The 16,397-nt window shown below is 42.3% G+C and overlaps 1 protein-coding gene across 1 annotated transcript; it reads left to right on the top strand.

Annotated features, from left to right (window-relative positions):
- Positions 1-13,460, top strand: LOC139750335 (trypsin-like). The gene is made up of 7 exons (XM_071665014.1): positions 1-82; positions 3,829-3,903; positions 5,939-6,078; positions 9,115-9,206; positions 9,981-10,093; positions 11,175-11,353; positions 13,126-13,460. Exons 1-7 carry the CDS (start codon positions 58-60, stop codon positions 13,297-13,299), a joined length of 798 nt encoding a protein of 265 aa, XP_071521115.1. The 5' UTR covers positions 1-57; the 3' UTR covers positions 13,300-13,460.
- Positions 13,461-16,397: the final 2,937 nt, after the last annotated feature.

Raw genomic sequence — 16,397 nt, 5'->3', positions numbered from 1 at the left:
CCCAGGTCTCCCCACCCGAGCCATTCTACCACAACGGCGGCCATCCGTCACACAGACATGTGGATACCACTGCTCGTGACAGGTAAGACCCGATCATTAATATATCACCTAGAGCTTCTCCTGTGAGGGTCGTGTGATGCTGGGAACACATGATCATGTCGCTCGTAAGTGCCTCTCACAGGACGACACCGGCTGAATGTTCCTGGTGTCTCAATGACACAGCCAGGACAACAACGCGTCAGGACACCCAACATGAGAAGACACCTGATCCTCTGTACCAACGTAACCTCGAAGCTTCCATCATCACCCCTCCTGGCCGCCTTTGTGGCCCAAGACCCTCCCCGCCCAACACTTCCTCCGTCACGTGACTCCCTCCCCCCCCTTCCCCCTTACCCCTACATGGACCTTCACTCCTCCAACTCACACCCCCACCCCACATGGACCTCCACGACCCGACCCCCATACCCCCCTGAACAGCCCTCCTCTCCCCCGACCCCTAACCCTTAGACCTAACCTCCTCCTTCCAGTTCTATCCACCACCAGACGCCCCTCACGACTCTCCCTTCCTCAGCCCCCCCCAACCCTTGCGCTCTGTTGTTATACTCAACATTTCTACCAAATTTTCAGCCCAGCCATTTTGCCGTTTGCGACTTCTAACCTTCCGGCTCAAGACGTATCCTGACATCCAAGTCCTCGTTCCATTGTTGTACAGTTTGTAGATATATCCTCATCGTAACCCAGGCTGACTGTTGTCTCCAGCCGCTCTCCCGATACGATGTGTTAACCCAAAACTCATGGTCTAAATTGAATGAATTTTACTAGCGGTCATTAGAAAACAGTTCGTCGTTTACACTGACAGAAGATTAGGTTAATTCACCTCCTTCACAAAACTCCACAGAAGACACAACGACTATGTGCGAGTAATGGAGTTAGCAGATAATCCTTCCTTCAGGCAGTGGTGTTAGCACCAGCAGGTGTCGCATCCTTGGGCAGGTGCTCCAGAGAACGACCAAAGGGTAAACAATTCCGTTGCCAGACCTCACCAGGACAGCCCGACCGAGGCCGACTTGTGTGACGCTACTCCCTCACACTGGGTCACCCGGGCCTGCCTGAGCACCGGCCAGACAATGGTTATAATTTATCATTAACAATGTCCTCATATCCACCACTCTGGTCTAAATATTCTTCTTCTGTACACACAACTGCTTCTGCCGTCGTAGCGAGGTAGCATTAAGAACAGACGAACAATGGCTTCATTTACCTACATCCAGTCTCTAGCTATCATGTCCAATGTATCGAAGCCAGAGCCCTTCCATCCACAGCCAAGCCCTACAGACCATTCTGTTTACTCTGACCGTTTCATATTCCCTACATCAGATCACGGACAACATGTCGCCCCCACTATACCACAGCGATCTAATTCATTCTGTCTCATGCGCCTCTCATCCTCCTGGATGTTCTGGCCTCAATACTCCAGATATTCCTTCACTCTATCCTCCCATCTCGCTCTTGGTCAACCCCCCTCCCCCACCCACCCTTCCCCGCTGTATGTCGTAGCTATTTCAGCGCACCCTGGTCTGGCCTCAGTATCAGAGAACACTTACTACCACACGTTTCTCTTCCACTGGCTTTCCTTTACACGATCTACCCAACTCACACTACATACTTTCCCTGAACATATCGTTTCCAACACGTTCGCCTTCATCATCTGCCCAATACATATCTGCACAATACAGTCGGTACAACAACAACACGTTTAAACATGCCCATCTTCGTCCTAGCAGCCATGACTTCTCCAACCACACACTTCTTAGTTTACCCACGACTTTAATCCCCTATCCTATCCAATGACTCGATTCAGTTCCTATGGTACCATCCATTGCCTTGTCCATTTCCAAGAGCTTAAGGCACTCCATTTTCTCCGCATTCAAATACACTCAAATCAAGTCTCATCCTCCTCCTGCATCTCATTATCTGATTTTGTTCACAATAATTTTCAACTTCCTAATTTGATAAAGTATTCAAACTCGGTCACCAACCTCTGTAGTTTCACTCTGGAGTCCGTCAACTGAGCCGTGTCACCTGCAAACATCAGCTGATTTATTTCTCACGTCCCAGGATACATACACTAGTCCTTCCCCTCCGTCTACAACCCTTGCATCCACCTCCCTCGCCATGTCGTCCAAAAAGATGGTCATACGCACTGGACGCACACCCACATTCACTGAAAGCCACTCACCCTCCTCCCTTCCTACTTGTACACGTCTTATTCTCTTCGTAAAACCTCTCCACTGTAATCAGCAACTTTCCATTTACCCAATATATTCGTAGTACCTTCCACAAGGCATCTCTGTCATCTTTATCATATCTTCTCTGCAGATCCATAAATGCCGAATGAAACTCACTCTTTTCCTAAGTACTTCCCACAAACTCTACGAGTGAATTACCTGGTCTACACTGATTCTACCTTTCCCTCAGCCACACTCCCGTCAGATGCACTGTGCAATGCCATCACCCTCTCAGTCGCCACCCACCTGTCCACCTTGCCAAATATCATTAACAGCCACTTAGGCCATCACGTTTACTCCCCTTGACTGCATGTAAGTACACTTAACATGCACTCTGCCAGACCCCAGGCACTTTCACCTTCGAACATGCGAATGGTGAATAGCTTCACTAACCAGTCAACTCAATGCAATCACATCCGCTCCTACCACACCTTATCTTACACAAGGCTTTCACTAGCCAATCTCTTTTCATCGAACAATTCAGCAAGACTTTCTCACTCCGCCCGCTACCTCGTGCCAAACCCACCATATCCGCTTCCTTGTCATCTACTATAATTAGCAGTGTTTCAAAACATCTCCATTTCTGTTTCACCTCATATACCTACTTTTCCACTTGCCGATCCGCTTCCCTGACTATCGCTCATATTTGTTCTCTTATTCTCACACTATTCACTTTCCAAAACATCTTAATTTCTCTGAAGTTTATCGATAACTTTTCACCACATTTTCATTCGTCCTCTTTTTCAACTCCCGCACCTTTAACTGCTATCTCTTGTATACCTCTCAATCACCCGAACTCCTTTCCTGATGATTCCGTCTATACAACTCTCGTTTCTCTATCACGAGCGATCTGATTACCTCATCCTGCCACACACCACCCTTTCTCATACATCTACATCCCACCTTCCGCATGCTACATACTTCTCCAGCATGTGTAAGCTCTGCCTCCCTGAATACTTTCTGATTCAGTCTTACTCCCTTGTTACATTTGCTTTCACTTTATACTACCCTTCACCTAATCTTTCTTGGTATCCCACCACACGGGCCTCTTTCTCCAAGCTCACTCATTTCCATCACTTGTTGCACACGTCATTTCCTCTTTATCTATAAAACCACTACAAAGTTTTTCGTTCACCTTCACCTAACAATACCTAGCACCCCACTAAACTCAGACATGTCTAAGAACTCCCACCCCCTCTTTCAAAAAAAAAAAAAAAAAAGCGCTTAATTTACACACCTGTCACTTGACCCTAACCTCACTCACCCACGTACATTTTTGTTTGCATGTTTATATTAACCAAATATTCCCAATCACCAAATCCTTTTTCAGCACACAACTCTACCAGCTGTTTCATATTTTCATTTCCACTTATCGACCCCCAAATAATACTATATCACCTGCCATATCATTCACTCTCGTATTCAGAACCCCTACCGCCAATATATCTATTTACCGAGAATACATATTCAAGATATATTTGGTTTCCCGTGAACAACTATAATTTTCTTTTTCCCGTGCGTGTGTGTGTGTGTGGAGCAGCGGGTCTGGCGTGCGCGGCGGCGACCACGCTGGTCAAGCAACCCAGGATAGCTGGCGGCTACGAGGCTGGCAAAGGTAAGCCATTATCTAAGAGAATTCATACTTACGACCCACGTTATGGACGCATTTTCATTTTTAAAGATTACATTTTCTGCTGGCAAATGCTGACTTTTGTCACGATTCGTAATCTTTTGATATTCATGCACTAGAAACAAATTCAAACTCAGTTGCATCTCATCCATCAAAATCTATGCAACATCCTGAAATAAAAGCACTATACTTAAAGGGAATTTAATGTTTCAAGTTTTCCCTTAAAAATCTGATCGACAAGAATTCCAAATAGTTATAGAAACTGTCTTTATATCTGAAAATTGAAAGAAAATCACATATTGAATCAACAGAAATGAAGCGATGGTAATTTTGTACTTCCTTCGCAACACTTGATAATATCTTTGAATTAATGACACTCTTAAGAAGAGTAGTCTCAATAATTGATATTCTTACCAATATCTATCCTGATTCGACATTGAGTTTCACTTGAATATTCGAGGACGTCCAGAGGGAGTCTTGATGCCTCAAAAAATGAAGCTATTTTCCAACTACATAAACATTGGAATCTCAGTGACTGCAACAACTCTGTTATATAAGCCGATTAAACCAAAAATAACGTTAGAGGGAATTAAAAAACAAAAGACAAGAGTGAAGAAAGCTCAAAGTTAGAGGGAAAATGTGGAGTTAAAACCAAGAACGGACATGATGGTCAACACGTCAACACTGAAATATTTACCTTGGCTATGGTTAATGATGCCATTAACAAATCACTTCCATATCCTCCCCTCTTATACGCCGAGGTTTACCCGAGTAGCCTGTCAAGTTTAGTTTATTACCCAAGCCTAAGTAACCAATCGTTACCCAATTATGCTAACCTAGGTAAAACGGGTTGAGGGAATATTTGGGTGACCCCGGTTTTCTTTCTATTAGGAATGCCATTGAAAGGAATATTCTTTCTCATGCTTAGCATATCCTCTCTCTCTCTCTCTCTCTCTCTCTCTCTCTCTCTCTCTCTCTCTCTCTCTCTCTCTCTCTCTCTCTCTCTCTCTTCTGCTAATTCCTGGTACCCATTATCAATCACTGGGTAAACCAGTCATGAATAATCCACACCTAAACCCCTCAACCGGCGAGCTCTCTAGACTAGGCTACCTCGACGTAACAGCAAGTCCCCCAGATGAGTAAGAGATAAAATGTGGTTTACCCAACTTACGTCCATGATTTTTTCCCGGTGGCTAGTTTGCCACATCAAAATCAGTACCATTAGTTCACGTTAACGCTCGAAGAACATGTAGGCAGATTTGTAACACTTACCACAATCGTCGGTGACCCGATAAATCAGAAATGTTAAGCGAGCAGCCTAAACACTGACTAGCCATCCTCCCACTAATGATTCCAATACTTTAAAGTGCACATGGGTGCTTGAGGCCGGCCCTGTGCTTGAAATATCGTCCCAAAACAGAAAGAGAACATGGACACAAGGTGTGAGACCTCCCCAGTCACTACTGCTGAACAGTAAAAAAATCAAATAATTTCAAGAATCCTCTTTGTCCGTATGAACAAAAATGTCTAGGAATCTCGATAATTGTAACAACTATTCTTCTTTAGATAAATTCGATAAGCTGGGAAATAAAGTGGTGCAAGGAAAGTATATAGAATTACCGAAGCTATTCGATAACAAATAACTATATTAAGTTTTCATGGAATTTATCATTAATACGCTTAATCACTCCCTTGAGCACTGTGGTACGATTGTTAAGCACGACCGAATAACCCTTGAATAGTTCACGACGGTATAACAAATACGTACGATGGCCTGGCACTTAACCATAAGGGTCAGGTCAAAGGTTATAGGCCTGAATAGACCCCCCAGTGTTGTACCGTCGTGCTCCAGCATCACACTTGTCATGAGGCAATGTTTCTTCATGACTTTAAAATGTCTATATACATTCGTGTGTTGTGACGGGCAGTGTTAACCTCCCCTGGTTCAACCCTGTGTGTTAGCCACAGTTGGCACGGCCGGTGTTGACGTGTGAGCGAGGTCTGGTGACTCTCCCCACAGGTCAGTTCCCGTGGCTGGTGAGTCTGCAGGCGACTAACTTCCAGGAGGGTTGGCACCTGTGCGGCGCCTCGCTCCTCACCCCCGAGTGGGTCCTCATTGCAGCTCACTGTCTCGACTCTGAGAAGCCGGAGTGGCTCTGGGTATGTCACCCTTGTATGCTTACCTTACCTGCTCGCCCCAACAGTCCCTTCTATTCTTATGAGGTTCCTGCAGTTCTCAGGAAGCTGGCTATGTCCACCGGTCGGTGATCACAAATCATAAACTGTCTTCAAATGTGTACATCTATGTACAGATGTGTGCGTCTATGTGCAGAAAGTGTAGGGTAATTCAGCAAGTGTTCCGTTTCTTTTTTACGTTAGTTGCATCGTAGGGCATATTGACACGGTCTTTGTAGTGTTGTGGTGATGGGTGACGTCCAGAGCGTAATCGGGAGTGTGACTCGTGTTTTTCTGGGGAGTGTGGTTTCCTGATAGATGTAAGTCTGGTAGGTTGGAGTTTAGAATTGAGCTAGGAGGTCGGCTGTTTGGTTCTTATCGGGTTATTCAGAATGCATGTGTTTTGTCTGACTTATTTTTGTTGGAAAATCTGTGAGAAGACGTTACTAATGTGTGATGCAAGGGTAAGCGTTTTATTTCTACCTGGCGGTTTTGAGTTAGTGATTTGAGTGAGATAGATCCACTGCTGTTGCCGAGAACGGAGTGCCAAGCGTGCTAGTAAAATCTTTATTTCACTGTAATGGTGTTCAGTATTTGTGGTTGCTAAGCAGCGAGTAATTGTTCTGAGTGCATCATTTTGCATGGTTTACAACTTTGTTATCTTTACTTCTGAGAAGGTGGAAGACCAGGCAGGTGAGGCATAGCTTAAGGTGGAGCGAATGGATTGTTTGTATAGGATTTTGAAGGATTGTTTTTGTCTAGATCTGGTGTCAGTCAGTGTTCTCGAGATATTTAGTTTGTATATTGCTTTTGTGTTGATGTTATTGGCGTAGGGGAATGAACGTGTTGCATGTGAGCTAGAATGGTTGGTGTTTTGCTCAGTGAGAGAGACTTCATGGTGAATGGAGAGTATGAGCAGGATTCATGTCTGTCTGTGGTATAAATGAAAAAAAAAGTGATTGATGACCTTTGTGGAGATGCAGACATTCTGTTCTGGATGAGGCATTGTTCCAACAGTAGAGCTGCGTGTTTGGTGTTGCCACTGGGGTGTAAGAGGGTGTTGTGATGTGATTGTGAGGTCACCTGTACACGAAAGAACCTTCCTGTTGTGGTTTTCCTGAAGTAATGGAAGGCTGTGGGGGAAGCGATTGAAGAGAGTTGGAGAAATGACCGGTGGTTGGTTGGAGCCACATAAGATATGCTGTGTAAGCTGTTTGTAGAGTCTGAAGCCATGATATGAGGCAGAGAGTGTGATGTTTTGTCTGATTCTCTTGTGGATCATTTTTTCTACATAATTTGGCCACTGCGGATAGAAGTGATAAAGGGAAACTGGAGGAGGTGGAGTTGGGTGGTTCGAAGGGTTTTTGTACAGGTATAAGTTGGCAAGTTCCGGATGTTAGGGATTTTGTTGTGTAGCCAAGAGTAGTTGAAGATATCTGTGTAAGTATTTGGATTGCAAATAAGCCAGTGTTTTATTCTAAAGCTCAATATGTTGTCGGTATGGATTTGTGTATGGCATTTATAGATCTGGAGAAAGCATATGATAGGGTTGACAGAAATGCTTTGTGGAAGGTCTTACGAGTATATGGTGTGGGAGGTAAGCTGCTACAAGCAGTGAAAAAGTTTTATTAAGGGGGTGAGGCAAGTGTATAAGAAGGAAGAGAGCAGAGTAAATGGTTCCAAGTGAAGGTTGGTCTACTGGTTGTTTAATTTGTTGGGGTGGTGAGGAGGGAGAAAGGGGAATGTGTGCAGCGTGTGGGGATGAGAGGGCCTCGGAAGGAGTCAGTTGCTGTTTGCTGATGATACAGTACTGGTGGTTGATTCGAGTGAGAAACTACAGAAGCAGGTGACCGAGTTTGGAAGTGTGTGAAAGGAAAAAGTCGACAGTGACTGTGAATAAAAGCAAGGTTATTAGGTTTAGCAGAGTTGAGGAACAGGTTAGTTGGTGTGTGAGTTTGAATGGAGAAAACTGAAGGAAGTGGTGTTTTAGATACCTGGGAGTGGACATGGCAGTGAATGTAACCATGAAAGCGGGAGAGTCATAGGGTGGGTGAGGGAACGAAGGTTCTGGAAGCACTGAAGAATGGAAAGAGATCGTCTGGGAGGACAAAATTGGGTGTGTTTGAAGGTATAGTAGTTTCAACATTATTATATTGATGCGAGGCATGGGCCTTAGGTAAGACTGTGTGGAGGAGAGTGAGTGTGTGGGAAATATAATGTTTGAGGACAATGTATTGAGTGAGGAGGTTTGATCGAGTAAGTAATGGAAGGGCAAGAGAGAGATGTGGTAACAGAAAGAGTGTGGTTGAAAAGCTGAAGAGGGTGTGTTGAAATACTTTGTACATATAAAAATAACGAGTGAGGAAAGCTTGACAAACAGGATATATGCGTCAGAAATAGAGGGAACAAGGAGAACAGGGAGAATAAACCGAGATGGAAGGATGGAGTGAAAAGGATCTTGAGCGATCGCGGCCTGAACATGCAGGAGGGTGAAGAGTGAACGGGACAGAGTGAAGCGGAATGATGTGGTATACGGGGTCGACGTGCTTCAGTGGACTGAACCAGGACATATGCATTGACCAGGGTAAACCATGGGAAGGTCTGTAGGGCCTGGTTGTGGAAGGGAGCTGTGATTTCGGTACATTACACATGACAGCTAGGGAATAGATGTGAGCAGATGCGGCCTTTCTTTATCTGTTCTTGGCGGTCTTTCGATAACAAGGAAAACGGCGATATATATATATATATATATATATATATATATATATATATATATATATATATATATATATATATATATATATATATACTGAATAGTTAATCCATCATGACACCTTAGTATAATCTTACTTTAGGTTTTTTCATATTTTTGTCGGAGTGATCATGGCTCTTATTGTAATGTATATACCAGTCATAAGTAAGCAGTGCAATGTTAAAAACGACTTTGTTCTAAGTGATGTGCAGTTGACACCGTATGGTGGGTGTATAGCAGTATTGCCATCTGTGTGTGTGTATGTGCAGGTAGTGAGCGGGGAGCACGACACCACTGTGGAGGAAGGCACGGAACAATACCTGCTCATTGACTACTTCGTCAAGCACCCAGAGTTCATCTAGTACGTGTCCTATCACCTTGTTCTCTACTCGATCACCTTTACTATATACGCCAATTTAACTGCACGATTACCTTAGTGTTTTGATAAAAAAAAATTACTTTTTTCTGTTTTAAGTAAATTCTTCAATGTATATATTAGATATAGAGTAAGAATTGAAGCCATCTTTCATTGGATTTCGTTTAGTTTTCTTGTTCATTGGGCGTATCATTGTTATGATATTAGGCTTTCCCCACAGCCATAAAATGCACCAGTAGATTCCTTACGAAAGTCCACCTTGATTTCCAGATTCTCCATAAAATGACTTTCAAACTCTGTATATAAACCTTCACATGATGCCTCAGGATTGGTACTGTACACTGAAACAATAGAGGAATAACATATTGCATTTCACCTCTTCTGTCTTAGTGTTGAGTTGTCAGTGTTCACTCATCTGCTCCAATTCATTATCACAAGAGGAAGGCTGGGCATCTGTCCAGAAATCTTCATATAAGGGGTCCCCAGATTTTTGTATTAGTACATCAACATTGTATGAAAATACTTTCATGACATTTTCATGGAGAAAGAAAATTGAAAATGAAATCTTCAATTAGCTTTCAGATCGTCAAAATTCTTCTTGTAAGGAGCCCCAAATGACTCTCTTGCCCAAACCCTAACAATGTTAAGGCCATCTCTGCATACTGTAACTGTTGCCAAAAATCATAAATGTTCATCTCACGACTTCACCACAGCCACATGTAAACCCAGTGAGAATAAAATAATTGTGCTGGGTTTCAGCTGGGAGACTCCCTACCGCAACGACATAGCCTTGATTCACCTCTCCACGCCAGCCATCCTGGATGAGTACACCAACGTAGCACCCATGCCTCAGCATGCCATGGACCTGGCAGGTAAGGCCTAGTTCAACGTCCCAAGACTGAATCCCAATATCAAAGTCAAGCGAGGTTCCAAGGTCAGGTTAGTTCTAGGATGATTATGACCTTTCACTTGACCCATAATTCAGGTGAAAGGACGAGCCATCATACCTAATGATCATATTGTAAAAGTTTGTGTGAGGGTCAGACGAACCCCAAGGCCACCTATGGTGTTCATCGTCGAGAGAACAAGTTCCTCTTTGTCTGCAGGGAAGAACATACGCCTTTCTATCCAACCACACATAAATTTTGCCCTGAGTAGGCCATGTTTAAAAACATCATTTCCATAAGACTGTCTGGTACACTAATTCTTTTTGTTCGATGCTAATTTTGAATTTTGTCAAGCTCTTGAAACACGGAAATAGCTGCGATTTTAGGCCTAAAAAGATTTTAAAACTGCTAAAACCTCTGACTGTCTGGAGACAAAGGCTGCGTTATGTGCTCTCTATCAAATGCATAACAACATAAAAGAAGTCTCGCCACTTTTCGATACTGATGGATGCCCCTGGGGCAGTAACATAGTAACGTAAGCTGTGTGTTACGGTAGGCAGGGAGGTTACCACACTGTTGTAAGATGAGGGGACAGTACCTACACTGTTAGCAGCAGGTGACAGACAGTAACTATACCGTGGGAAGTAGGTGGTCAGTAGCCAAACTAGTGATGAGGGATGTAGTACTTGGCATTAGAAGCCTTTGATTTCCTGTGTGAACTCTAAAACATGAAATACCTCAAAACTAGAGTCTTTAGTTAAGTTCCAAGGAATATAAAGATCATGTAATTTCTCAGGGAAACTGAATAGAATGTCTATCTAATTTAGATAATGTACTGTCATTATAGATATCAGTGATTATATAAGAGAATGATGGAAAGGCTTGTTATCATCTATCATAATAATGACAATTTAAGAGAATGATGAAAAGCGTAGCGTCCTACTTGTTGTCTATTATAAATATCATTGAATATTTAAAAGAATGATAGAAATAAATATTAATGACTACTAAGAAAATGATGACAAGCCTAACGCCGATATTGAAAATTGTGTGGTTATTGTTACAGGTTCATGTCGTGAGGCAGGGTGGGGTGCAATGCATGAAGGAGGCGGCAGCAGCAACACCGTACACTGGGCTGATGTGCCCCTCCTGAGCTCCTCCACCTGTGAGGCGGCCTACAACTCCATCCATGACCCTAAGGCTCTCTGTGCTGGTAACCTTCAGGGTGGCGTTGGATCCTGTATGGTAAGTAAGGCAGTATTGCAGCAGATAGGCAAAGCAACAGCAGACAGGCATGGTAGGGGATCAGGAGTTTAATGTTGTGCAGTTGACAAGCCTCAGTAAGAAAACCAAAGAATTTAGTCTAACCATACTGTAAGAACTGAGGTAATGCTGGACAACTCCCACACTATTTTAGTATAATGCATACACCTACTCTCACCCAAAACCAAGCGTAAATGATTTTTTTTTCTCTTTTTCAAGTTGCCCCAGTCCCATATAGACAAAAGTCCACAAAAAGGCCAGGCCTTAATTGAAATATAAAGACATGTAAGGGTTGAGAGTTCGAAATGTTAGGAAAGAAACAGCCCACTGTTGCCTGCATTAAGCGAGTTATCACAAGGTACAGACGAAGAAAGGCCTTATCGCTCACATCCATTCTCTAGCTGCCATGTGTAATGGACCCAAACCACAGATCCCTGTCCACAACCAGGCCCCACAGCCCTTTCCATGGTTTATCCCGGCCACTTCACATGCTCTAGTCCAGTCCAGTGACTAGAGATTGTAAAAATGCATGAAAAAAAAAAATAATGATAATGGAATGTTAAGACTTGTGATGTAATGGCCCATCATCCGATTCTTGATGTAGCAGGGTCAAGAAAATGACTACACAGTAATGCTTTGAGGAATTTGGTGAGGATTGAGCCTCAAGAATGGCTTACTTATGGCTCTTGCACGACAATGTATATTGTGTTGGGAATGTGAATAATGTTATGGGTGGACATGTGGAGAAGTTGGTTGAATAATAATATTGAAAAAAGGTGATCATAGATACTGCTATTTGGATGAGACATTACCAGTTAGCCACACAAAATCAGTTCTGTGTGCATAAAAGAAACAAATTCTATAGAATAACTCAAAAATGAAAAACAAATTCTAAGTGAAGGATCATTGAAAAAGTTAATAAACCCTGAAAGTTACTGTAAAAAGTAAATATGAGCACAGGTTAAAATTTGTTCTACATAGATTTTATGTCGAGTAGCAACAGGAAGTGGAAGGTATGTAGTGTGAGATGTCAGTTTACTGGAATGTTCAGAAATGTACTGGTAAGTGAGGGCCAGTCTGTGCAGCTGTGGACAGAACAAAGAACAGGAGCTATTGTCATGGATTTGCAGGATTTATAAAATGAGGGGGTTTAGAAGTCATGAAATATAAAGAAAATGATCCCTGGAGGAGATATGGAACTGGAAAGGAAACAACTGATTAATGAAAAAGATAAGATTACCGAGGTGGTGTTGGCTCCATGGCCAAGTTCCAGGTGATGCAGCAGGTTGGTCGGAAACTTGAGGCTGGTTCCTTGGTCTCATCAGGAGGGAAGCATCTGGTTAATACAGCTTGCACGTTCACACTCACTTCTTATCACAAATTACTTGACCAGTTGTAGATTATCTCACCTGAAGATAATAATAACCTTTGGTTACTGCAAATGGAGACAGCTCTCTAGTGTTGCAATTTAATGATGAATTTTCAACACTTACCTTTTAATATTCACATGTGAATACATCATCTCACACCTTCCACTACCTCATAAACGAAAGTTACTTTTCAGGTCAACAGAATATCCTATCTATGCATAAGTCAATTCATACTGTTACAATCCTGTACTGTGTAAACAAATCTGTAAGTAATCTCAACAAACTATACTCTTATCCATGTTCAAAACTTCTTTTAAGTTGGTAATTAATCTTTATAAATTATTCTGACTTCAGAAAAGAGATTCAATGTGTCATTGTGAACAGGGTGATAATGGCGGTGGGTTGCTGTGCATGGATCCAGAGAGGGGCTCCCCTGTGATTGGCGGCGTCATGTCCTGGCGGGAGGGGTGTGCTAAGCCCAACATGCCCGCCATATACATGAAAGTTGCTGACTACCTGGATTGGATCCACTCCACCATCAGTATCCCAGAGTATTAGTTAAACTGCTGGGCCACAGTGTACATTGTGATCCAGTCAAACCTGTTCTTCACCTGTGAGTCTTATGACAGCTAGAGAGCGCGCTGTTGTCGCTGACCATTTGTATAATATACTTCGTGTTAGTTCCTACAATAAAAAAGAGATCGATCTTGAAAAGGGGTTACTGAAATTTGTTTGTAATCCAACATATTAGCCTAGTTAAACTTTGGTTATCATAAAGATTACATCATAATACAATAACTTGTAAGGCTATACCAAGCAAAAACTCTCTGCAATAGTATGGTGTATATGAGTTTCCCAGAGAGGTAGTCCAATCCAGCTTTTCAGCTACAGTAAAACACTCCTGTAACCTGCTGCTGTATACGGGCTGCCACCAGAAGGTAATGGTTCCTCCTGTATTTTGGTGTTGACTAACTCAAACTAGCTGTTGTTCTTTCTGACACTGTTGACAAAAATCAACATAACCAGGATGCCTTCTGCTGGTATAATGTTACGATAGTTTCGCTAAGTAAATTTCTAGTCTAAGGACATGAATTTATTAGTTGACATTGATGAAAATTATAGTTAAGTTCATCTTCAGTGATGTCACAAATATTATCAGAAATTATCTGGCTCACTTTAACACTTTAACATCACTATCCATACCAGTAGTAGGATCATGTGGTGTTGGATTTTCGTGCATTTTGGACTGAAATATTTATATCAATTTTATGCTAACAAATTAGAGTAAAGAGTAGTGCTTACAAATTATGTTAGGGATAATTCAAAACTTTTTTGTTTATCATATCTAAAGAATCAATTTCATAAAATGTACTAAAAAAAATCAGTAAAATAAGTGATAACAAAGAAAGAATATCTACACAAACTTCATTTTGCAATCATTTTGAATTGTTGCTGTGACGTCACCAAAGTCACACAAACAGTAATCAATGAGTAAGTAGTTTACTATACATATTACTTTTGACACTTTATGATGTAGTAGAATCGGGTCCTGCACAACACAAACATCTACCTAAGAGTGGGTATGTGGGGACTGCTTGGGATAGCATGTTGTTGTTAATAGTCTGCTATCATAAGGTAATGGTTCCTCATGTATTTTTTTTTTTTGACAAACTCATATTGGCCGAAGTGGTGTTTAGTTAACTCGAATATGTAGTTTAAGGAACTAAATTCATTCCTTGACATATTGATAAAATATCATAGTCAAGTTGATTTTCATTCATATGTATACAGTAAATTATCTTTAAGCTTAAGACACTGACGTCACTATCCATAACAGCATCAGGATTATCTGTTTTTGGATATACCCCATAACAGAAATATACAACAAATCTCTATTGGATGGTAAGGTGCCAACTGACTGGAAACTAGTAAATGTTACTCATATATATAGTGGTATATATAGTGGTACATATATAGAAGTGGTAGAGAATGTGTGGATCAGGTGTTTGCTTTGAAAAATGTATGTGAGAAATACATGGAATCACAGATGGATTTGTATGTAGCATTTATGGATCTGGAGAAGGCTTATGATAGAGTTGATAGAGATGCTCTGTGGAAGGTATTAAGAATATATGGTGTGGGAGGCAAGTTGTTAGTAGCAGTGAAAAGTTTTTATCGAGGATGTAAGGCAAGTGTACGAGTAGGAAGAGAGAAAAGTGATTGGGTCTCAGTGAATGTTGGTTTGCGGGAGGGGTGCGTGATGTCTCCATGGTTGTGTAATTTGTTTATGGATGGGGTTGTTAGGGAGGTGAATGCAAGAGTTTTGGAGAAAGGGGCAAGTATGCAGTCTGTTGTGGATGACAGAGCTTGGGAAATGAGTCAGTTGTTGTTCGCTGAAGATACAGCGCTGGTGAGAAACTGGAAAAGCTGGTGACTGAGTTTCGTAGAGTGTGTGAAAGAAGAAAGCTGAGAGTAAATGTGAATAAGAGCAAGGTTATTAGGTACAGTAGGGTTGAGGGACAAGTCAATTGGGAAGTAAGTTTGAATGGAGAAAAACTGAAGGAGGTGAAGTGTTTTAAATATTTGGGAATGAATTTTGGCAGCGGATGGAACCATGGAAGCGGAAGTAAATCATAGGGTGGGGGAGGGGGCGAAAGTTCTGGGAGCGTTGAAAAATGTGTGGAAGTCGAGAACGTTATCTTTGAAAGCAAGAATGGGTATGGTTGAAGGAATAGTGGTTCCAACAATATCATATGGTTGCGAGGCGTGGGCTATAGATAGAGTTGTGCGGAGGAGGGTGGATGTGCTCGAAATGAGATGTTTGAGGACAATATGTAGTGTGAGGTGGTTTGATTGGGTAAGTAATGAAGGGGTAAGAGAGATGTGTGGTAATAAAAAGAGTGTGGTTGAGAGAGCAGAGGAGGGTGTTTTGAAATGGTTTGGTCACATGGAGAGATTGAGTGAGGAAAGATTGACCAAGAGGATATATATGTCAGAGGTGGAGGGAACGAGAAGTAGGAAACCAAATTGGAGGAGGAAAGATGGAGTCAAAAAGATTTTGATTGATCGGGGCCTGAACATGCAGGAGGGTGAAAGGCGTGCAAGGAATAGAGTGAATTGGAACGATGTGGTATACCGGGGTCGACGTGCTGTCAGTGGATTGAACCAGGGCATGTGAAGTGTCTGGGGTAAACCATTGAAAGTTTTGTGGGACCTGGATGTGGAAAGGGAGCTGTGGTTTCGGTGCATTATACATGACAGCTAGAGACAGAGTGTGAACGAATGTGGCCTTTGTTGTCTTTTCCTAGCGGTACCTCGTACACATGCGAGGGGAGGGGGCTGTCATATCATGTGTGGCGGGGTGGCGACGGGAATGAATATGGGCAGACAGTATGAATTATGTACATGTGTATGTATGTATATATTTGTGTGTATATATATGTATACGTTGAGATGTATAGGTATATATATGTGCGTATGTGGACGTGTATGTATATACATGTGTATGTGGGTGGGTTGGGCCATTATTTCGTCTGTTTCCTTGCGCTACCTCGCTATCCTACCGAACCTAATCTAATATCCTTGCTTTTCGACAAATTTGCTCTCAATTTTCTCCTTTCACACACTCTCCCAAACTCAGTCACCAACTTCTGCAG

This window comes from Panulirus ornatus, chromosome 9 (genome assembly GCF_036320965.1).
Source record: "Panulirus ornatus isolate Po-2019 chromosome 9, ASM3632096v1, whole genome shotgun sequence".
Taxonomy (NCBI): domain Eukaryota; kingdom Metazoa; phylum Arthropoda; class Malacostraca; order Decapoda; family Palinuridae; genus Panulirus; species Panulirus ornatus.
Note: the sequence above shows the minus strand (reverse complement) of the source record. Positions and strands in the feature narration are given on the sequence as shown.

What these genes read in the sequence shown, in the direction of transcription:
- LOC139750335 (XM_071665014.1), top strand. Translation starts at nt 58, where the DNA reads ATGTGGATACCACTGCTCGTGACAG. An exon ending in CGGCTACGAGGCTGGCAAAG is followed by an intron (nt 3,904 to 5,938) that starts GTAAGCCATTAT and finishes CTCTCCCCACAG; the next exon opens with GTCAGTTCCCGTGGCTGGTG. An exon ending in AGAAGCCGGAGTGGCTCTGG is followed by an intron (nt 6,079 to 9,114) that starts GTATGTCACCCT and finishes GTGTATGTGCAG; the next exon opens with GTAGTGAGCGGGGAGCACGA.